This window comes from Pelobates fuscus, chromosome 12 (assembly GCF_036172605.1).
Source record: "Pelobates fuscus isolate aPelFus1 chromosome 12, aPelFus1.pri, whole genome shotgun sequence".
Classification (NCBI taxonomy): Eukaryota; Metazoa; Chordata; class Amphibia; order Anura; family Pelobatidae; genus Pelobates; species Pelobates fuscus.
Window position 1 is genome coordinate 136,200,823 of NC_086328.1, and position 24,899 is coordinate 136,225,721.

A 24,899-nucleotide genomic window follows, 5' to 3' on the forward strand; every position below is an offset into this window, starting at 1 on the left:
AAGATTGTCTGGGACCTGATATTCCCCCTGATGAACAAAGGGTACCACTTGTATACTGACAATTTTATACAAGTGTCCCTTTGTTCAAGCTACTGTATTGTTTTGATCCAGTAGCTTGCGGTACAATAAAAAAGAACAGCACAGGTTTCCCAGGACAACTTGCACGCACCCAGCTACGAAGGAGGGAAACCTGAGCTCTGGGCCAAGAGGAGCTGTTGGCAGTTAAGTACAGAGACAAGAAGGATGTGTACCTTCTTACCACCATCCACACTGAGGGGACTGTGGAGGTCTCTGTACGTGGCAGAGCTGAGAGAACGAGGAAGCCAGTGTGCATCAAGGCCTATAACCGGCATATGGGTGGGGTTGATCTGGAAGATCAGCTGCTGCAGCCCTACCTAATTATACGCAAGACAAGAGCCTGGTACAAAAAGGTTGCAGTTTACTTAATGCAGATTGCAACCCACAACACTTTTTTGTTGTTTTGTTGGTCCATGTTTTATTGTTATTTTCATTTGCCATTCGTTTTTTTTTTTTTCTGAGTTGTTGTTTTTTTACTTTTACTGTTCCAGACTATTTTTATGATCAAGTTTAACCTATGCATGGTGGGCATGGGTGTACTCAGGAGGCCTTGCAGAAAGCAACCTGGAGTGTTTTCTTGCAATAACCAACAACAGGCTCCCCTAAATCACAGTCAAAAAGCAATGTGTGTAAAAAGGAAAATTGAAGAATTACCACCACACACTTTCTCCAATTTTTTGGGCTAAAACAGTTGTATCAAAGGCATCAAAACACTCCATATACAATACCTTTGGGTGTCAACATTTCAAATATATGCACGTTCATGACAAGAAAATAAATTGGGATATGCAAAAAGGCCCCCAAAATGAAGATAGGCAAAGAAGATATGTCAAATTTGAAAAACACATGTCAGAAGTTTGGCATTGCACCCCCCAAACAACCCAACAAACTTATGCATAGGTAGTATCACTTCACTCAGATGTTGCTGAACACATATTGGGGTGTTTTTTGGCAGTAACACCTAACAGGAGCTGAGAATCCATGCCTAAAGTACAATGTGAGAGAACAATAACACAAAACAATGACTACCCAAAAGGTTGACAAAGACGTGTGGGTGAATTAGTGCATTGAGAGTGTTAAAATACCACCATTTGAAATACGCTAGGGTGTCTAGGTTTCAAAAATATTTGTTTTGATGAGGGTTGTGGCAAACCTAGCCACTTCTGAACTATATGTATTGTAGGTTGTCCATAGGCTGAATGTATACTGTAAGTCTTTACCTGTAATAATGCTATGTTACAGCCGTTCGCATACTGGCCGCCGTACCCTGCCAGCATACAAAGCATCCGTTGACGGAACATGGCTATCCCGGCCGTTCGCCGTACGAATGCGGGCTCCCCAGGTAGATCACACATTCACCAGTCGTGTGGCACCAATTAACCGATTGCAACAATGTTGCAATCGGTAATTAAGGGCTCTCCTAGGTGGCCGCCGATCGGCTACCGACCATGCGGCGGTCGGCCATCTTGGATCCTTTGTCTCTGCAGCGGTGTTCGGTCGTCGAGAGCCTGGAACCGAAAACGGCTACTCAATGATCCGAACACCGTTGGACTTCCAGAGCGTTCGGGAGTGCCGCGTTTAGTACATTATGTTCCCCATAAATGTTCGGTACGTTTAGACCGAACTCAATGTTTGAATGCATTTTGTGCGGCGTTCGGTTAGTTTAGCTGGGATCGGAGCGGTATTCTCACTAAATGTGCCCGCCGACCCCAGCTATCTACCGAATGGTCATTCGTCTAAAAGCGAGTAAAAATGTATAAAATATGGATTTCTGTATAAATTGTCGGTTTTGCTCCACGAGGGGATAATCCACTTAATCGTCCATTTTAGTGGGAGTATCCCTCTCGTGCAGCAATGCCTGTTGGGATAATTACAATGCCTGATGGGAGAAATCCCCTGTAATAGCTGTAAGGAAACCCCTTGCACGGGGAACTGCATAAATACGGAAGTCTGTGAATAAAGCGAGTTAGTTGACTCCCAACCTGTGTTTCGTCCGGTTATTGGGAGGATGGGGAATATTGCCGTGCTTTCTGTCCTGACTGTGGATTTCCTGAAGATACCAACGGATATCGTGGACTAATATACTGCGTTCCGTTACAATTGGTGGCAAAAAACGGGATCCGAACCTTACAGCCGAAAAACGGAGTTCGTGTACGGGAACTACCGTACGAGGAAAGCAAAGGCAATTCGTATGGAGATTGATTATACCATACTGAAACGACAGACTTTAAAGGAACTACTGGAAGCTAGAGGGAAAGTAGCCAGCAGCAAAACCAAGGCTACAATAATTGCCGAGCTGATGGAGGGAGACCAAGCCCGCAGCGCTACACCCCCAGTAGTTATGGAGGAAACGCTCTATGAAAGAGAGATGAGGACCAGGCTAGCGTTTTTGCCGCAACCTATATCGGAGGCCATGATGAATATGGTAATGGCAAATGTGCAGGAATATGTTATGGCACACAGCCCGCAACACACCTTGACTCGAACCGAGTCCAACACAGGTTCCCTCTACAACCCAGTAAAGCCCAAGATCCCGTACCAGGCCTTCAGGGCTTTTTGCGAGGAAAAGGACGAGATAGACAGGTACTTGCAGGACTTTGAAAGACTGTGTGATCTGCATGAGCTAGAACGGTCCGTATGGGTGCAACTGCTAGCAAGCAAACTAGCAGGTCGGGCAGCCGAAGCGTACCGTGCTGTACCCAGTGAGGACAGCAAAGATTATGCCAAAGTAAAACGCGCAATCTTGGAGAGGTATGCCATTACCCCAGAGGCATACCGGCGCAAGTTCCGACACTTACGCAAACCAGAGCGAGATTCGCACGCAGAATGGGCACACAAATTGGATCAAGCCTCCCAAGGGTGGATACAGGCCAGCAACGCCACCACCATGGAGGAATTGCGCCAGCTGATGTTGCTGGAACAATTTTTTAATGGATTATCCCCGGAGACTCAAGAATGGGTGCGGGACAGGAAACCCCTCACCCTAACGGAAGCGGCTAGATTGGCCGATCAACACTTCGATGCCCGGAGACACCAAGGACCTGTAGCCAAAAGCTACTCCCGACCCCCAGGACTACCTAGCGCTACACCACCTCTAGCGCCCACCGCCGCCCCGTTCCGTCCCTCACAAGGACAGATACCGCCACCTTCCAGATACAACGGGCGGGCCAACATCCAGTGCCATTCCTGTAAACAATGGGGGCATATGGCCCGAGAATGCACCCAGAATCGCAACAGGCCCACCTGGAATCAGGGCCGTCCAAACCCCACACCCAGGGCGGCTGCTAACCATTACCAGAGGGAACCCGCCACTCAGGATTTATGGAGTGTGCAGACGGAGGAACCTCTGGGTATCTTACACGAAGTCATGTCGGTCCGAGCCACTGATAACCGGCAGCATCACCGACAACTGGTAACACTTGAGGGGAACGAGGTTCAGGGACTGCGGGATTCGGGAGCTACCTTAACCCTGATAGCCCCCCATTTGGTTTCGGAGGGCACGCATACCGGCGGATCTGTGGCTGTTCGGGTAGCCGGGGGAGCTGTATACCGACTACCCACGGCGAAAGTACATTTGAACTGGGGTGCGGGAGAGGGGACAGTAGAAGTGGGGCTGATGCAGAACTTACCAGCAGATGTTGTGCTAGGGAATGATTTGGGTCAGATGACCTCTGCCTTTGTTCCACAGGCCCCCTACCAGGAAGCCCATCCAGTAACCACACGGCAACAGGCTCGCACCACGGCTACACCGATACACTCTGAGGCTCAGGTAAGAGACCACGACCCCCACCCGACTTCCATATCCTGGGATAGCCCGACTACCTTTGTCACTGAAGTACGGACCGATCCCACTCTACAAGTCTATAGGGACCGGGCACAAGCTGACCAGGCCGGGCTAGAGGGGGAGCATTACACGTGGGAGAAAGAGTTATTGTACCGTATCACGGCCAAGGACGTGGGGGGGTCTGTCACCTTGACTAACAAACAGTTAGTGGTACCACGGAAGTATAGGCAGGAGCTGCTCAGAATTGCCAGAGAGTAGGTAAACGGGGGGATCGCCACAAGGCCAAGTTATGCCCCCTCCCCATTATCGCCGAACCCTTCAGCAGGGTAGCAGTAGACATAGTAGGGCCCCTGCCAAAACACAGTCCCTCTGGGAAAAAGTACATTCTAACCGTGGTGGACTACGCCACCCGATATCCCGAAGCGGTAGCCCTCTCTAACATTCACGCTGAAACCGTGGCGGAAGCTCTAATAAAAGTATTTTCCCGGGTAGGGTTTCCCCAGGAAATAATATCCGACCGGGGCACCCAATTTACTGCTGAGGTTACCCAACAGATGTGGAAGGTGTGTGGCATTAAGCCAATAGTCAATTCAGCCTACCACCCCCAGTCCAATGGACTATGTGAACGATTCAATGGGACGCTGAAGCAGATGCTTCGGACGTTCGGGGAAACCCACAAAGACTGGGAGAGGTTCCTACCTCACCTGCTCTTTGCGTATAGAGAGGTTCCCCAAGAATCGACCGGGTTCTCCCCATTTGAACTATTGTTTGGGAGAAGAGTACGGGGACCCTTAAACCTGATTAGAGAGCACTGGGAGGGGGAGAGTACCGCTAGCGAAACCCCTATTGTATCGTATGTACTGGAGTTCCGAGACCGACTGGAAGCGCTAACCCAGGCTGTGCACACCAACCTCCAGGCGGCCCAGCAACGTCAGCGCCGATGGTACGATAGGGGAGCCAGGGACCGCAGCTTTCAAGTGGGACAGAAGGTTTTAATTTTAAAACCTGTCCGCACAGATAAGCTGCAGGCGATCTGGCAAGGCCCATACCAGGTAGTGGAGCAGCGATGCGACACTACCTATGTGATCGGCCCCTGCTCAGGGGTGGGGAAGAGACGCATGCTGCACGTCAACATGCTCAAACCCTACCACGAGCGGATAGAGGATGTGACGGCAATCTGTGCCTCCGCCATAGAAGATCAGGAGAACTTGCCACTACCTGATCTGCTAGAACCGGAAGAGCCGGTAGAGCCCTCCCGGGGGGTTCAACTGGGGGAGCGGCTAAGCCCTCGCGAGCGTGCCCAGATACAGGCGCTGATCGTAGCTAAAGGGGCTACCTTCTCCAATTTACCTGGGTACACTCCGCTGGCCACCCACCGGGTTGAAACCCCGGGACAGCTACCTATGCGACAGGCACCATATAGGGTTCCGGAATCAGTCCGGACCCATATGAAGGCCGAGCTGGATGAAATGCTGCAGTTAGGGGTTATCGAACCCTCAGATAGCCCCTGGGCATCGCCGGTAATCCTGGTGCCTAAAAAGGACGGCACGACCCGATTTTGCGTTGACTACCGGAGGCTGAATGACCAAGACAGTGTCTGATGCCTACCCGATGCCCCGTATAGACGAACTGCTAGATAAGATGGCACGGGGTCAGTATCTCACTACCATTGACTTATGTAAGGGATACTGGCAGATTCCTTTAGCCGATGATGCCATCCCCAAGTCGGCGTTTGACACTCCGTTTGGCCTGTACCAGTTCAAGGTCATGCCCTTCGGAATGAAAAACGCTCCGGCTACTTTTCAGCGGATGGTAGATCGGCTACTGGACGGCTTCCAGGACTATGCCTGTGCCTACCTGGACGACATAGCCATCTTCAGCCAGACCTGGGAAGATCACCTCCAACATATAGGGGCGATCCTAGACCGTATTGGGGAAGCCGGGTTAACGCTAAAACCAAGTAAGTGCCATGTAGGGATGGCCGAGGTGCAGTATCTAGGACACCGAGTAGGGTGTGGGCAGCAGAGACCCGAGCCAGCCAAAATTGAGGCCGTAGCTAAGTGGCCTACCCCCAGGACCAAAACCCAGGTGCTAGCGTTCCTAGGAACTGCGGGGTATTAAAGGAAATTTGTACCCGACTACAGCACCCTGGCCAAACCCCTGACGGACCTGACCAAAAAGAACCTTCCTCGACTGGTTGTCTGGGCCCCAGAGTGTGAGCAGGCATTCCAACAGCTCAAGACCGCCCTAACTAATGCTCCTGTGTTAACGGCTCCTGATCCAACTAAAAGATTTCTTGTCCACACAGACGCTTCAATGTTTGGATTGGGGGCAGTGCTGAGCCAAGTGGGAGCCGATGGCGGAGAGCATCCCGTAGCATACTTAAGCCGCAAGTTGTTACCCCGTGAAGTGAGCTACGCCGCCATTGAGAAGGAATGCCTGGCCGTGGTGTGGGCCCTTAAAAAGTTACAGCCGTATTTGTATGGACAACCTTTTTCCTTACTCACAGATCACAACCCGTTGGTGTGGCTAAACCGTGTATCTGGAGACAATGCCAGGCTGCTGCGCTGGAGTTTGGCGCTGCAGCCCTTTGACTTTACCATCCACTACCGGCCAGGAAAACAAAACGGTAACGCCGACGGGTTATCCAGACAGACTGAATTAGAAAAATGATCTGTGAGTACTCCCCCGGACATCCCCAAGCCGATCCGTTGGGATCAGACTGTGTATGCCGGCTTGGTTCTGGGGGAGCATTGTGGCAAACCTAGCCACTTCTGAACTATATGTATTGTAGGTTGTCCATAGGCTGAATGTATACTGTAAGTCTTTACCTGTAATAATGCTATGTTACAGCCGTTCGCATACTGGCCGCCGTACCCTGCCAGCATACAAAGCATCCGTTGACGGAACATGGCTATCCCGGCCGTTCGCCGTACGAATGCGGGCTCCCCAGGTAGATCACACATTCACCAGTCGTGTGGCACCAATTAACCGATTGCAACAATGTTGCAATCGGTAATTAAGGGCTCTCCTAGGTGGCCGCCGATCGGCTACCGACCATGCGGCGGTCGGCCATCTTGGATCCTTTGTCTCTGCAGCGGTGTTCGGTCGTCGAGAGCCTGGAACCGAAAACGGCTACTCAATGATCCGAACACCGTTGGACTTCCAGAGCGTTCGGGAGTGCCGCGTTTAGTACATTATGTTCCCCATAAATGTTCGGTACGTTTAGACCGAACTCAATGTTTGAATGTATTTTGTGCGGCGTTCGGTTAGTTTAGCTGGGATCGGAGCGGTATTCTCACTAAATGTGCCCGCCGACCCCAGCTATCTACCGAATGGTCATTCGTCTAAAAGCGAGTAAAAATGTATAAAATATGGATTTCTGTATAAATTGTCGGTTTTGCTCCACGAGGGGATAATCCACTTAATCGTCCATTTTAGTGGGAGTATCCCTCTCGTGCAGCAATGCCTGTTGGGATAATTACAATGCCTGATGGGAGAAATCCCCTGTAATAGCTGTAAGGAAACCCCTTGCACGGGGAACTGCATAAATACGGAAGTCTGTGAATAAAGCGAGTTAGTTGACTCCCAAACTGTGTTTCGTCCGGTTATTGGGAGGATGGGGAATATTGCCCTGCTTTCTGTCCTGACTGTGGATTTCCTGAAGATACCAACGGATATCGTGGACTAATATACTGCGTTCCGTTACAAGGGTAAATTACACTGGCCGGCTTCAAAAATGTCACTAAATGGGTGCATGGCCATCTGTGAAAATTCTAAGTTGGAAAACTGGAATGCGCACCCTCCAAATAAGTTATTTTAGCCCCCAGAGAACCCAACACACCTATACATGGGGGGTATCACTGTACTCAGGAGATGTTGCTGAACACATATTGGGGTGTTCTTTGGCAGTAACCCTTAAAGTTCTCAGTACATGCTTTATATGTCAAAAAAAAATCACCAATTATTTATTTATTTTTTTAAATTTAGCATAGATTGGTGGTAAAATGGTTGCATGAAAAAAGTCAAAATACCCCAAGTTTAATATCTTAGGTTGTCTTCTTTTAAAAAAAAATATATACATGTGAAGGGTTATTCAGGGATTCCTGACAGAGATCAGTGTTACAAAGTAACTTTCGTTAATTTTGAAAAAATAATGGTTTGGAAATAGCAAAGTGCTACTTGTACTTATTGTCCTATAACTTGCAAAAAAAGCTAAGAACATGTTAGCATTGGGTATTTCTAAACTCAGGACAAAATTTAGAAACTATTTAGCATGGGTGTTTTCTGTCGGTTGTAGATGCGTAACAGATTTTGGGGGTAAACGTTTTAAAAAGTGTGTTTTTTTACATTTTTTAATCATATTTTATAATTTTTTTATAGTAAATTATATGATATGATGAAAATAATGGTATCTTTAGTAAGACCATTTAATGACGAGAAAAATGGTATATAATATGTGTGAGTACAGCAAATAAGTAAGAGGAAAATTACAGCTAAACACAAACACCGCAAGGAGTTAAAGGAACACTATAGTCACCTAAACTACTTTAGCTAAATAAAGCAGTTTTAGTGTATAGATCATTCCCCTGCAATTTCACTGCTCAATTCACTGTCATTTAGGAGTTAAATCACTTTGTTTCTGTTTATGCAGCCCTAGCCACACCTCCCCTGGCTATGATTGACAGAGCCTGCATGAAAAAAACAAACTGGTTTCACTTTCAGACATATGTAATTTATCTTAAATAATTGTATCTCAATCTCTAAATTGAACTTTAATCACATACAGGAGGCTCTTGCAGGCTCTAGCAAGCTATTAACATAGCAGGGGATAAGACAATCTTAATTAAACAGAACTTGCAATAAAGAAAGCCTAAATAGGGCTCTCTTTACAGGAAGTGTTTATGGAAGGCTGTGCAAGTCACATGCAGGGAGGTGTGACTAGGGTTCATAAACAAAGGGATTTAACTCCTAAATGGCAGAGGATTGAGCAGTGAGGCTGCAGGGGCATGTTCTATACACCAAAACTGCTTCATTAAGCTAAAGTTGTTCAGGTTGACTATAGTGTCCCTTTAAATTACAAGGTTAAGCTCTGAGGACCACTGACCCCAGATGACATCTTCATTGAGACGAAGGAGTCTGGGTGCCTTTATTTGTCCTTTAATAGTGTTCCAATAGTTCTAACTAAAACTGAGTTTTAGTTTCTCGTTTGTTAATTTTCTTTTTGCAAAGAACTGCAATCTTAACAAAATCTATGGATCTTGAATTTTGTGTATAATAATTTGGCAACGGAGTCTATATTGTTCTATACTGTTCTATTTTGTTGTATTAGTGGGTCCTGGCTACGTATAAAAAATGCAGACAAAAATAATTTGACCCAAAGTTGTAGTTCATAATTGTACTTCTTTTTGCTTATACTACCTGGAAAAAAGTTTGTTACATAGTTACATAGCTGAAAAGAGACTTGCGTCCATCAAGTTCAGCCTTCCTCACATTTGTAATTTGCTGTTGATCCAAAAGAAGGCAAAAAAAAAAAACTCCCCAGTTTGAAGCACTTCCAATTTTGCAACAAACTAGGAAAAAAAATCCTTCTTGACCCCAGAATGGCAGTCAGATTTATCCTTGGATCAAGAAGCTATTACCCTACATTGAAAGATTATATCATTGAATATTCTGTTTTTGCAAGTATGCATCTAGTAGCTGTTTGAAAATCTGTAATGACTCTGATAAAACCACCACTTCAGGCAGAGAATTTCACATCCTGATTGTTCTTACAGTAAAAAAAACCTTTCCTTTGCCTCAGACGAAATCTTCTTTCTTCCTGTCTAAACGCATGACCTCGTGTCCTATGTAAAGTCTGGTTTATGAATAGATTTCCAGATAATGGTTTGTATTGTCCCTAATATATTTGTATAATGTTATCATAGCCCCTCTCAGGTGACGTTTTTTTTTTTTTTGTCTTTAAAAATATCTGTATTCATTTTACATCATCTTAAAAGTAAGAAAAAAAAATGTTGAGCATATAATGCTCCTCAGAATTTTTAAGGCTTTGTAGTAAACTGTGTAATACACCTTCCTGAAGCCATTGCCCTGCCCATAAAGCACAGCTGCTAGAAAGCAACTCAGGTGACGTTTTTAATAAAGAATATTGAATAGAATATTGAAAATCCCTTTCAACTTGTGTTAATAACCTTTTTTTCATGTGATTCTCCGTCTTCTTCTAAATGTATAGAAAGACTTATCAAGATAAACCCACGGAGTCTCGTCCAGTACAAGCACAGTCACATTGCTAATGAAACATTGGTACTCTTTCTCTTCTTCCACTAACTGTGGCCGTCATAGCATTCCAGCCAATCACAAATAGGTGAAAACAGACAATATTTATCAACTGTGTTAAGTCGCAGGAATTAAATCGAGGTCTATGTTCATTGGCAGAAATGGGCAACATTTAAAGGATGGCTGACAGAGAGCCAACATGGAGCTGCCATGATAAAGAATTAATGTTAGATGTGTGCAATTTGTTTTGTTCTGAACCAAATTCCATCCAAATTCGTTAATTCAAAAGCTTCAGAATTTCCAAATTTTTTACAAACTCAAATGAATCGAAAATGAATGAATTTGAAACTAATTCTATCTATTTCGGATCCATTGATTTTCATAAAGAGGGCAAATCAGGAACTGGTTTATTAAGCAGCTGAATCATCAAAATTACAAAAAGGGCTTTTTTTCTCCTTAATTTTCATTTTTCAGCTTCCATTTCATGAACAGTTGATGCGACTTTGTGCACATTTGTGTAAAATCTGTAGCACCTATAAAAATTAATATATCAACCTTGTAATTATATTATAATAATATTAACTTTTAATATACGCAGGAGTGGGCAACTTTGGCACCTACAGATGTTAAAAGACAACATCCCCAATAATGCTCTTACAGTCATAATGCTGGCAAAGCATCGGGGGTGATGTAGTCCACGACATGGGGCGTGCTGAAAGTTGCCACCTCTGATATAAGGCATTTTCACAATTCTCCAGTTGAGGGAAAGACCAAATGTGCCTTTAGATACTGATTTTGAGAACCATGGATGTAACCAGTCGAGACTTTGTAGATAGTGGGCTTTAACATACCTGTCACCAGGGTTCACTCACTCCACTCTTCAGTAGCCATTGAAGAGTGAAAATGTATCCCTGGCGAGTACAAATTCACAAAGACCCTTCAGGCTTGCAATGGAGGGTAACTTTAAAAGCCTGCCTGGCACACTGCCCTTGCAGAACTATCCATGGATACAAATAATGTCATGCAGGTCGAGTCATACTCATGGTAGTTGCATGGATGTATGATGTCACATATCAAAATATCCTTCATCTATCGATCCACATATCTATCAATCCATACATATAGCATAAATAGAGCCATCCATTGATCAAAATTAGGCTGTGATTTCTCCAGGCAAACAGCTGCAAGCCCTTCCCTGAGCTGTATCAGGTGGCCATATTTGCCCTGATGTGTTTATACGTCTGTTTTTAACTTGGGTAACTCAGAATTGCAATCCTTTAAATAATTGTATCTCCGCTTGTTTTATTTTACGTCCGGCAGCATTAAACCCACCTCCTTGAGCTTTGCCTATCACCTTTTTGATAGCTCTCCCATGAATTAATTTTCGGTTCAGTGAATTAAAAAATAAAATAAAATATTACGCTCTGCTGGCATGAGAAGGCTCTCCGGGAATTATCATTTCTACCCAAGCTTCCAAATAATTAAATAAGCCTAATTATACAATACGTTCCCTGGCAGTGAAGTGATTAGCAGTGAGTGCAATAATTAGCTACTTTTGACTAATAGCACAGAAAGGGATTATTGGAATATTAATCCCAACAGGATTAGTTAATCTTTTACCTCTCTTGCAAAATAAAGGACAGTTTAAATTAATCCCATAAGCAGCAACGGAAAGAGTTCAAAAGGGGATAAACATCAGGAAATCATTATATGCTCCGTACTGCAAAATGTGGGGAACGGTAGTAGAAAGAATTAACATTTCCATACGTGTTCACTGGAATTATATATATATATATACACTGATCAGCCACAACATTATAACCACTGACAGGTGAATTGAATAACATTGATTATATCGTTACAATGGCATCTGTCAAGGGGTGGGGTATATTAGGCAGCAAGTTAACAGTCAGCTCTTGAATTTCATGTATCTTAACAATAAGTGCAACAAATACAAATTGGTGTTAAACGGTGCGTCCAAACCCTACAGTGAAACCAATCACCTAATTTCACCAGGAAAACAATAGACAAACAGTACATACAGTGGGTGGGGTGCAAGGAGGGACAACCAGCGAACCAGCGTCAGTGTCATGGGTGCCAAAGGCTCACTGACGTACATGTGGGGATGGGAGCATCAGAAATCGTCCATGGGGCAATGGAAAAGGGTTAATAAACCCCATTTTCTTTTAGAATAGATTGATAGCCGGATGTGTGTACGTTGTTTATCTGGGAAAGAGATGGCTAGGATGCACTTTGGGAAGAAGAAGGCAGGCCGGCGGAGGCAATGTTATATTCTGTGTAATGTTCTGCTGGGAATCTTTGGGTCCAACCATTCATGTGGATGTTACTTTGACACGTACCACCTAACTAGAGACTGTTGCAGACCATTCACATGCCATAATGGCAATAGTGTTCTCCAATGACAGTGGCCTCTTTCAGCAGGATAATGCCACACTGTAAAAATTCTTCAGGAATGGGTTGAGGAACATGACAAAAAGTTCTATGTTTTGCCTTGACTACAAATTCCCCAGGTCTCAGATTGAGCATCTGTGGGATGTATTGGGACAACAAACCCATCCATGGAAGTCCCACCATACAACTTGCAGGACTTAAAGTGTGAAATTGAGTTGAAACTTCAGGATCTGTCTGACTCTCTGGAGGTACTTGGATCCTCCTTTCCTCTTCCTCATGGTTGCCATGTGTTTGTGGTACCCCAGATAGCTGTTCTCTACAACTCCTAGTTGACCTTCTGGTACTTGAACTCCTTCTGCCCTGATCATCTTCCCTGTTTTTGCCATCATCTGCCCACACTTATCTAGTACAAATGTCACTCCGATGTCTTTGCTACATATCCTAGTTAAGTGGATCAGTGAGTCAATGTCCTGCTCACGCTTGACATAGAGCAGTGTGTATATGTGTGCCTGTATAAGTGTGTGTGTCTGGCAATGCAAAGTTAAAGTGGCAACATATGTTATATATGCAATATGCATACATATACAATATATGTGGAAACATGTACAAAGAATATATAGGTTTATATACGTAAAAGGATTATAGAATATGTGGTAAAAATATCTAATACTGTTTTCTGACCTGTAACATTATTATTTGGTAAATTAGTTTTTTCCAATGACTTCTTCAGACCGCCACTTATGTATACATGACCGCCAGGCTATGTAACCCGCAATGGTGTATAAATGATTAGTATAATTGCAAATTAAATTTGTTTATTGCAAATTAATTTAGGTTTCACATAATGCTTAACTACCATCAGAGAGCTCACAACGCAGTGGCACAGGGAGCCGCAACTCTTAGTAGGATGTGGATATAGATGGCAGCTCCCACAAGGGACAGGTTCAAGTAAGTAAACTTACCTTTACCTAACCCCCACGGCCACTGGACCACCAGCGGCGATGTCACCATCGGGGACTTTTAGAATTTGGCAAATTCCCCAAATGATGACAGTGCTGCTCTGAAACGGGATGTGACAAAAGATATTACATGAGAAAAGAACAGCTTTAGTGAAGTCCACTAGGAAGATGGCAGAAAACGGGGGCAAACAAAGAACAGAAATATGTTTTGAAGATGAAATTGGGAAAATTGAGTCAAATTACTTGGGCAGTCTGGTAAATAGAATTGATGGTAGCTTGTTTATTGTTAAAGGACACTAACATGCGATGGGTTGTGTTTGAGCTAGGGAAGAAAACGTTCTGTTATGGAGGGACTCAGAAACAGTAGTATTTCAGTAGGAGGTACTGGAGTGATCATGAGTAGCACAAGGGCAAGAGAGAGATCAAAATGTATCAGGCTATCAGCATACTTATAGTACAGGGTCCAAATTAGGTTACTGGATTGCCAGAAGACACCAACATATTCATGTCTAACCCAAAGTGTAAATAATGTAAATAATCACTGCCTGTTGATCACTCTGTTTTATTACATGGCTATAATCACTGCTGGCTGACCACTAAGTTTTATCACGTGGCTATTATCATTGCTGGTTGACAACTCTGTTTTATTACGTGGTTATAATCCCTGCTGGTTGACCACTCTGTTTTATTACGTGGTTATAATCCCTGCTGGTTGACCACTCTGTTTTATTACGTGGTTATAATCCCTGCTGGTTGACCACTCTGTTTTATTACGTGGTTATAATCCCTGCTGGTTGACCACTCTGTTTTATTACGTGGTTATAATCCCTGCTGGTTGTCCACTGTGTTTTATTACGTCACTATAATCACTGCTGGTTGACCACTCTGTTTTATTACGTCGCTATAATCACTGCTGGTTGACCATTCTGTTTTATTACGTGGTTATAATCACTGATGGTTGACCATTCTGTTTTATTACGTCGCTATAATCACTGCTGGTTGACCATTCTGTTTTATTACGTCGCTATAATCACTGCTGGTTTACCACTCTGTTTTATTACGTCGCTATAATCACTGCTGGCTGATCACTCTGTTTTATTACGTGGTTATAATCACTGCTGGTTGACCACTCTCTTTTATTACGTGGTTATAATCACTGCTGGTAGACCACTCTGTTTTATTACGTCACTATAATCACTGCTGGTTGACCACTCTGTTTTATTACGTCGCTATAATCACTGCTGGTTGACCACTCTGTTTTATTACGTCACTATAATCACTGCTGGTTGACCACTCTGTTTTATTACGTCACTATAATCACTGCTGGCTGATCACTCTGTTTTATTACGTCGCTATAATCATTTGTTCTCTCTCTCGATGGATATGTTTCTTCATATTATTAATAATGAGATTTGATTACCCACGACTAAATGAAAAGTTTTTTGCATTTTTTTTTCTTTTTCAAAATGATCAGCTCAGGAAAATGACTCTACATGGAAACGTCTTTTTATGAGGCTAAAGAAAGGAATTTGATAAGTAATTCTGACTTGGACATAGCGTTGTTGATTATGAAATTCCTCTGTGTTTTTTCATTGTTTGGCAGTAAAACAGAGAGTTGTTACAGTTACCTTGACAACAGCATTCAACATTCCGTGCCATTTAATGGGCTTTCTTCGTATACTTCAGCAATGCTGCTTCTCATTCTAACTGCACATCCCCTAACATACCCATAAAGCATTATCTTTTATAACAGGCCAGGATTAGTGAGCTTAACATTTCACATGACTTCCAAGGCAGTCTAAAACAGCATTAGGACCACAAAGAGACTGGACGTTTCCCATGAGGTTTGCCGAGTCTCATTAGTGAAACCATAAGCATCCCAAACTGATTTTAAACTGATCCTCTGAAGCACTGAGCAGATTAACACAATGCCTCTATTTAAGGTATCGACCCACAATGTAAGTTTGGCAAACAATTTAAAGACTGCTGTATGTGACACCAATGCTGTATTAAAGGGACATGCCTCTTTTGACAATTACTTTTGTAAACCAGCAAGTAAACACGTTTAAACAAATATACAAACCAAAATAAAGCAAGACAGACTTTAATAAGTACGTAATGAACATTTATTAACTCACTATAAACTTGTTCAGATTGCATTATTGAGCACGCCTCTCAGCTAAATGAGTTTCTTCAGCCCATCCCCACCCCGCCTCTTACCAACCCATCTCAGTTTCATTCCAGTTCACTAGTGCCAGAAACAGGGCATCATTGTAGGGCAGCAGGAGAGAGAAACCCAACGCTGAAACCTGCTCTGCATGAATCCCACTGCCCACATGTGTAAATCTGTCAGGCACGCCCAATGCACTTTCCCAGCTTTCCTAGTGATAGGACAATGATTGGTTAGACCAGTATCCCACCTGGAGTGGGTGAAGAAAGCATAAGAAAGAAGAAGCAGATAAATATGAAAAAAATAGGTGACATGGGTACCTGGATTCCTCCAGACATAACACTTTAAATTGAGGCCAACCAGTTCAATCTTCAATCAGACCAGAACATTTTAGAGAGAAATCCTTTGTGGAAACCTGGTCCAGAGTCCTCAGACTGGGTTGACAGTTCATGTTAGAACAGGACATAGATCCAAACACACAACCAAGTCAATTCAAGAGTCACCTAGGGACAACTCTGTGAATGACCTTGAGTGGCCCAGCCAAAGCCCCGATTTGAGCCCAATCAAGCATCTCAGGAAATTGGCTGTCCACAGACATTCCCCATTCTACCTGAGAGAGCTTGAGAGGCTCTGCAGAGATGAATGGCAGAAAATCCAGGTGTGCAAATCTTGTCGCATTATACCCAAAAGGATTTGAGGATTCAGGACAGGTTAATAGATGGTGGGACAGGTTAATATATGGTGTTGTCTCCAAACTCTTCCCATTTCCTTGTCTCCATTACTGGGTGATGTGGAGGCATTGTATTCACTGCTGGGGTTCCAAGGAATGATTGGGTAATCTTACACACAAAAAAATTAACAAAAAATCTGGACTACTCTCGCCTTCAGTATATCTCAGGGTATTTTTTTATTATTGTCTGTATGAGTATTCAGTTCATAGTCAAAGTGTTGTTTCAGGCCAGTCAGAGAGATGTGTATAAACAGGTAACAGGAATTTCACCCAATCCACAAGCCTATAAGGTGCTTAACTGGACCATGGGCCAGCACTATCCCATCAAAATATAAATACCAGTTGAAGAAAGAAGGTCCATGCACTCTTATGCTTAAAGACACATTTATTGGAACCACATCAACATTTTGACCCAAAATCAGCTTGACAAAGATAATTTTGGGTCGAAACATTGCTGTGTTTCTCTGGTTCCAATAAATGTGCCTTTAAGCATAGCAGTGCATGGAACTTTTTTCTTCAACTGGTCTTCCTTCACCTGGTATACAGCTGTGTACCGGGATGCACAGTGATACAGTTGTACAGCCATATGCATCACAAAGATACTTCACCTTTCACTGCTGTGGTGCTTAAGACCCTATTGTTGGACTTCAGAAAAAATATAGCAGCAGGCCTCTTGGACAATGGGTTAATCAAAAGTGGCATTAAACATTACAGGTCTTTATGTAGCGAAGTCCACAGGGTTGGGATGGCCTACACAAGAGCTTTAAAAAGCTGTGCAGGTTTCTAATTCCCCTACTGACCTAATGAAGAATCAGAGAAGGCATACTAATATTAAAATCATGTCTAATATAGGATTTTTGCCAAAATATACTGCCTCGTTTTCTTTGTTAACTACTTTTTACAAGACATGTGCACCGTTAAAATTTTGGTAAAGCCCAACTGATTTGTCGGGAAAAAAAATGTTGTTTGAGTGATTCAAAACGAGGGTGTTTCGGTTAAAACAAATTTCATGCCATTTTTGGAAACAGAATTGCTCAAAAATGTATACTGCAAAAGTGTTCTGCAAAATGTAAATATTATCTATATTATATTATGTATATATTTTGCTGTACACTGATAGGCGCATATTCCCAAAATTTGATTCACAGATCAGGTGATAAGAAGTAGTCAATAGAGGGGGAAAAAGATCAGTAAAAAATAATCTATTTTGATATATTTATTGTATGTATATATTTATATAGATTTTTTTTTTACTGCTATTACTTTTTTTCCTTTATTGGTCACTTTGCACGTATTGTTTTGTGATTCAGTCATATGGCATTTGGGAGTTACGAAATTCGGATGAATTACCCAAAATTCAAATGAACCGCAATTTCTTTGAAACCAAGTCTAATTTCCACATATTCCAGCATATTCCCATTCCAAGACATTGCATGCCATTCTCAGAATATAGAAATTCCCAATCACTATGCTCATTTTAAGGTCCGCACTTAGCTTTTATGCTAATAAATGCAGTGTGACGTCGATCCCTTACTGCTCTCTCCCACTAGTCTAAAGAAATCAGATATGGGAAATGAATATCAAACCAAACTACAGATTTAAACGTGGGGAAAAAAGTGGGACTTCAAGGAAAAAACCTATGGAATGTACGTAAGGTGGGTTGGTTTCTCTATAATATTCATAAAAAGCTGTCCATAATAAGTTCCGTACATTTTTACACAATTCGGGATTTTATAATTGTATTATTGTTTTTATCATCATCTAAATTTAAGGACCAGCTTCATAAAGATCCCTAAATATATATATTATTTATTTATAACTAATATCTAAGATATGTAAAGAATAAACTCTGCACAATTCTACACAAAGTGTTTGATAAAACATATCCTGCATTTATGTCAAAACTTGCATTTTAAGATTATTTAATATCAACAATTGTGATAATGGGACACTCAAAATGACACGTATTTAAATAATAAAGCTAATATGTAAGTATGATATGCAATCGATACCTCTGTGAGCAGAATCAAAATTCGGCTAAAACCATTCAACTGAAAGCTAGTTATAGAAATAGGGAAATGATGATTTGTGTTCATTCTGCAATATAATCATATAACTAAAGTAATATTTTAGTTTATAAATTAACATAAATAAACCACATGTCTAACAATCTGTTTACAGAGATTTAGCGTTACATTTAAAGTTTAATACTATTTTCGTTTATATCTATTTATTCATTATGTAACTTTGAGTTTTCTATACCAAATTGTTATCAATAATTTATAATTGAGTACAGGTCAGGTTTCTAAGATTATTCAAAGATGGCCATTTTAAATGACATCTCTAAATGTCACTTTTGGAGTTTAATTTTATTTTATTTATTCATGTTAATAAGCGTTATGTTTGTTTGTTCAGAACTTATTAGCAGTAACACCTCAGCTGGGGGTTTTTATTATTGGTGCTTGAGACCTTGAACTCTGAATTTTTATCAAAAAGATCAAAGTGTATATTTATACACACACACACACACATAAATAATACCTAATAAAATTGGGGTTTGTTCATGTCATTATCAATTATTAATTATTGTATATAATTTCATAGACAGGCTAGAACTTAGAGCACAGGCATTTTTGTATATGCACAGATAGATAGATAGATAGACAGACCGATAGACAGACAGACAGACAGACAGACAGACAGACAGACATGAAATGACAGCTGTAGACTGACAGACAATTATAAAAGATTCAATTAATAAAGTAAATCAGCTATGGATTAATCTTTGTGAACCACATTTGCTTAAACATCACTTTATTGAATATTTTATTATTAATATAACAAATGTCTATAAGAAGAAAATTGAAGGGACCAAATTACAAATTTAAATCATAGATTAAATAACATTTACACAAAATTATTTTTCATTGAGTTTTTCTTAATCAAAACATTTTCATCTCCCGCTTTCAAATCCTAAACACAATATATTTAATACATTTTTAATTTACAGAAATATGAAAAACAAGCTCTGAGCAGCTGAGTTAATGATTGATTGAAATTTAAACAGAATGCGCTCAGTCGCATTCAGGACGGGGTAACTGAAACTCGGTGTACTCTGAGAGCCCGTACACCACACAGAAACTGGAGTTAGCTGGCTGTGACTGCAGGTTCTCCATAAACATTCGGAAACGTGGCCCTAAGGTAAGCCTGAGGTTCGGCAATGGTGCGGTATAAATAATGTGTTTATAGGAGGAAGTACCAAATAAATGCAGTTTGGAATTATTATTTTTAAAGCACCAACGTAATCTTGGACACAGGGAAATGCAGGAAATCATAATAAAACAGGTTTAACATATTGACTAGAGTTATTCACTACAGTGAGAATTCCAAGTGATTTATTTATTTATTACTGACATTTATAGAGCGCCAACATACTCCGCTGCGCTGGATTCCACGTATAATAGCTGCACTGGAAAAGTTCTCACAGCTAACTATGCTTTAAGTTTAACTACTTTGGCCTTAACCCCTTAAGGACACATGACATGTCTGACACGTCATAATTCCCTTTTATTCCAGAAGTTTGGTCATTAAGGGGTTAAGTCTGAAATTATCTTTAAATTTACATTGAATTCTCCTTGTAGAGAATAACCCTGACAGAGTGAAACACACACACAAACACACAGACGCTGTAAAATATGAACAGTTGTCAGAATAATTGCACGTTTTATGCCAAATAGCTGACCTAGAGATTGTTTCAAATTTGGCCTAAAATGTGCATTTTTTCCCCTTATTTCTACAATTCCTATCAGAGTGAATGAGCTCCTATTTGTCCCAACACCTTTAAACTTACAAAAGCAAAGTATAAGAATGTAATTCCTGCATGCATTCAATGTACACTCTCTAATATATGTAGCCATTCACATTGGAATGTTATACAAAATGTTTATTGTGCAATTACAATCAATCAAATGTGTAATATGACATTTATCGTTCTAAAAAATAAATCGGTCTTCTTACACATTTGCAGAAGCTTCTTGTATCAGTGCAGCTGGCTGGCAATTACTGACACAGTCAGATTTTACTAATAACCTAAGCATGTTTTACAAATGAAATATCCTTCTGTAGCCTGCGACTAAGTGAGCGTATAGGGTTTCAGAGTCTCCTGAAATGTATTTTTGGACAGACAGGTATCAGCTAGTAATTTAACATAACTTGACACCAGAATACGCCATGGGGGATGTTCTGAGGAGGGATGGACTGGAGAGCTTTTATTTGAAAAAGAAGTAATCTCAGGGCTGTCTGTGCAAGTACGGCCAATTCACAGGAGCCATTTGTCCTTTCATTTCTTTTAACCACTGATTATCATGATGAAAAGGAAAATAAATAATAAAAAGATGGAAAAATGTTACAATGTACCCAAGATCAGATTATCTTCCTGGTAGGCTTAACAATCTAGATAAGAACATCATAGATCGGGTTACTGGCTACATTTCAATGTTTAGAAGATTAAATAGGAATTACAATACTGGCGTTATATTAGCCTTTTCAAAATCAGCTATTTTAGCCTCAGTTTTGCAGCTTCCATTTAGGTTTCTAAAATTCTCAGTTTAGTGAACACCTCAGTGGCTCCTGTGAGCTGACACTCTTTAGAAGAAATTTGCACAAAGTCTCACTGGATCTAAAAATGGCCCTGACGAATATATGCAATGTCCTGCTCACTTTATGTTTAGCTTACGTAGAATGGAATTGGCAATGTGTATCTGGCTGAATGAAAAACTTCCTGAAGCATGGGCGTATTCACTAAACATCGTACTGACAACCAACTTGCAAAATGTAAAATGTAAAAATATTAGAAATATTCTCTCATTTGGAGGCAATGGATGATCTTCCGAAATCGTCTATTTTGACCAACATTTGCAAGCTGGTTCTCAATTCACCTAGCACCACTGAATAGGCTCTAAAGTGCATCTCACTCATTTTAATCAGCAAAATTGAACTATAAAGTGACCGGATCCAGCATGTTTTCTTGGACACAGATCACTAATACACATTGACATTAGCAGTACATAGCATGTCAAATTCAATGCTGTAAGTAGGATATCCAATTATTAATCAGTTAGAAATCCTGTAGCATATGAGTTCTACATACAGCAAGGAAGTACATTTTATAAATAAGCAATATCTGTCCAGGAAAACAATCATGGTGGATCTGGCAACCCTAATCATGCACAATAACAAGCTGGCGAAAATTAGGCTGGAACACCCATCGTGAAATATTTTTCTATTTTGCAAGCTCAGCGCAACTCAGTCGCTGTTTAGTTGACAGACCATTCCAAGTGCTATGTGATCATGAACCTACCTTTAGTTTCACGTCACAATGTATCGGAGTCCATGTTATACTGTAGCACTCAGTACCAGCTGAGAAACTGTGGTCTAGCGAAATTTTAAGCTCGGTTACAGAATCCCACGTGTAGCAAAATTCAGTCTTATTGAGCCAGCACAAATTCTTAACAAACGGCTGTTCCATAACGGGAAAATTTCCTACATCGATCTCGACAAACGTTTTGTTTTCACTTAACGTCTGCAGGATCAGTGTTTGCGTAGTCCTTTCCCATATCAGCCCACTAAACCTTCCCTTCAGGATCCAGTTTTTGTTGGGTTGGTCCACCACCTGCCAATATATGATCCCGATAGTCATAATGAAAAAGATGGCCACTCCAAGGCAACCGATCGCTCCTTTCCACGTCTCATTCATCTCTTTAAGTCCAGAATCCCAGTTTACATCGGGAACTGGGCTGGGGTTCCGTGTACGGTTATGAGGCATTTCAAATTATTGGTAGTATTATTACGCTTTCAATAAGTAAATTTAAAAAAATAAAGTATCACAACAAAAAAATCCTTTGTATTTCACAGAAAAAAAAAACAAGATACGTTAAGTTGGGAAAAGCATTTTCATATGTGATCTTGGAAAAGGCATCTTCAGCCTAGCACATGTTGCTCTAAGTAACAGAGAGTTATTCTATCTAACAGTGTTCTCTCTGAACACTGGAAGGAGAGAGTCTTGAAATAGCTACAACTGTGCTGATTCCTTTTAGTGCCAGAGACATCCCACATCCAGATTTGACTCAGGTGCTTGAGGAGTGACGTCTCCAGCATGTGGACTTTGACTAATCCGTTACACTTCTAGTGACCCCAAGAATTAAAACCTCAACCAATCAGGACAAAAGCTTAACTTCTCCTTTTACCAAGTAACTATGAGTTAGAAATCAACTGAATGTAGTTTAATAATTGGTTTTATTATAAACCAGGATCAGTGCTTTTTGAATTATTGTATTTAAGCTGTTTTGGATTTTGCACATTCAGATTTGCACTGACCTTTGATTTATTTCTTTATAGATTATAGTCAAAATATTTTACATAAAAAATAGGTTGTGTAGGGGTGGAGCCAGCTCTCGGCATGAACGGTCGCATACTGAACGGTCGCATACTGCTCTCCGTCGACCGCAGCCCAATAAGGCCCAAAATCGACCGCAAAAAGCACCCTACCACACTACAGACAGCCTGCTAACACTCCTCCACCAATGAGGAGAAAAACTAAAAAACCACGCCCAGATCCCCCGCGGTTCACGGCCGATATAGGCGACCTACTGAGGAGACCGCATGGCGCGGCAGGACCCAATATGGCGGCTGACTTTGAGGATTACTCTGGGAGCTCAGACGACACATCCCTCCACTGCCCTGAGACATTGGGCTACAAACCCAAACAACTGACGATGGGTCTCCCAGTTACCATGGAGATACTTACCTCTCTCCTGACCGACCTACGTCAGTCGCTCTCCATGGAGATCTCCCAGGTAAGGGAGGATGTTAAGGGGTTCACTGATCACCTCTCAGCAGTGGAGCAAACCACTCAGGCACAGGCAGTACAAATGACAGAGCTACAGAATCAGGTCAAAGACCTCTCCTCAGCTCACATTACACTCACCCACCAACTAGCAGCTGTGGAAGACAAGAGGAGGTGGAAGCATATTAAAATTAGAGGCCTCTCAGATGTTATATCCCCAGCTGAGCTTCCCCATCTCCTAAGACGGCTTTTAATGGCCCTCCTGTCCCCTAAACAAGCTAAAGGGGTGCAGTTGGATGGCATGTTCTGCCTGCCCAAACCACCACAACTCGCAAGCTCTGCAACAGGTGACCTCCTGGTCAAATTTCAAAATGGGCAAGACAATGCTGCTTTAATGGGCGCCATCAAAGGGAAGAATCCCTACCGCTTTGAAGACATGGACTTAACGTTCTACTCTGATCTTTCGCGCACAACCCTGCAATGGCGTAAATCTCTCTGACCACTTACAGCGGCATTGACAGCCAAGGGAGTGAAGTATCGTTGGGGACCATCACACGTACTCCTCATCCAACAAGGAATATAAAGCGACAGACATCGCGGAGATGGACACTGTCTTGGCAGCTATGGGACTCCTAACCAAATCGACCATTACTGCTTTGGATCCAGCCAATGTTGTCCCATTTGTTCCAGCATCCAGGGGATCACCTGGAATGAAGACCACCTGAACCGGGACTTTCGTTTTGTTTTTATGTTACTTTCTTTTCTCATGTTCTCCTTTTTATCCATATTAATATAATATGAATGTTGATTAACAGGCATAGGCTTCTATGGATGTATAACCCAGAGCTTCCTGCACACACATAGCAGGACTGCTACACGGCGGCCACTTACCGCCGAACTGGGCATAACCCGGACATGTTGGCTCCTTTCACTACCCACCCCGCCCCCAGCTCCACCCCAACTACTTCACAACGTGGTCACTAACAAGGAGCTGCTCAAATACCTCACCAGGTTACACGTCAGTATCCTCCGTTAATCTTTATTACCTACTACAGCCTAGGCTATGTACAGCCTCCACCTTCCACATTGCCTTACAATCACCCACATGGCCTACAAATGGAGTTTCCCTGTACCCCGCAACAAAGGCATATTGACCGACTCCCTTAGAGGGCAAGGTCCTAACTCAACCTCGACACATGCGACACATAAGCGCACACCATGCCCTCACTTACATGCTCACTCCAGACCACAAGCACATACACCAAAACTAACCCTACGACCAGAATGGAAACTCTTTTCACACATTGCCTTTCACCCTATGTTGTTAGATTCTGCGAATTATCTTTATTATTTTAAAAATTGTGCCGTCACTCGAAATACCATGCTATTGTTATACTTTATTGCTAATAAGCTTGCTATAGCTGTCGTGGCTATCCAAGCATGTTGTTAATGCGTGCACAACAAAAATAAAGAATTAGAAAACAAATAGGTTGTGTAGAATTGTTTTTGTTACTATACAATCATCTGACATATTAAAAAGATATAGATAGAAGGTTTGAGAACACCCACTATTATTTAATATTTTTGTAAATACAAAGAAAGATGTATATTTGGACTGGGCAATCAACTGAACAAAATTGCTAAGT

The 24,899-nt window shown here is 41.9% G+C and overlaps 1 protein-coding gene across 1 annotated transcript in view; it reads right to left on the reverse strand.

Annotated features, from left to right (window-relative positions):
• LOC134578721 (SITS-binding protein-like) overlaps positions 1-22,513 on the reverse strand; it is a 50,492-nt gene extending 27,979 nt beyond the window's left edge. The window contains exon 1 of the mRNA XM_063437722.1: positions 21,769-22,513. Within this exon, the coding sequence (XP_063293792.1) occupies positions 21,769-22,233 (465 nt within the window). The 5' untranslated portion in view covers positions 22,234-22,513. The remainder of the gene's footprint in view (positions 1-21,768) is intronic.
• Between the last annotated feature and the right edge of the window lie 2,386 nt (positions 22,514-24,899).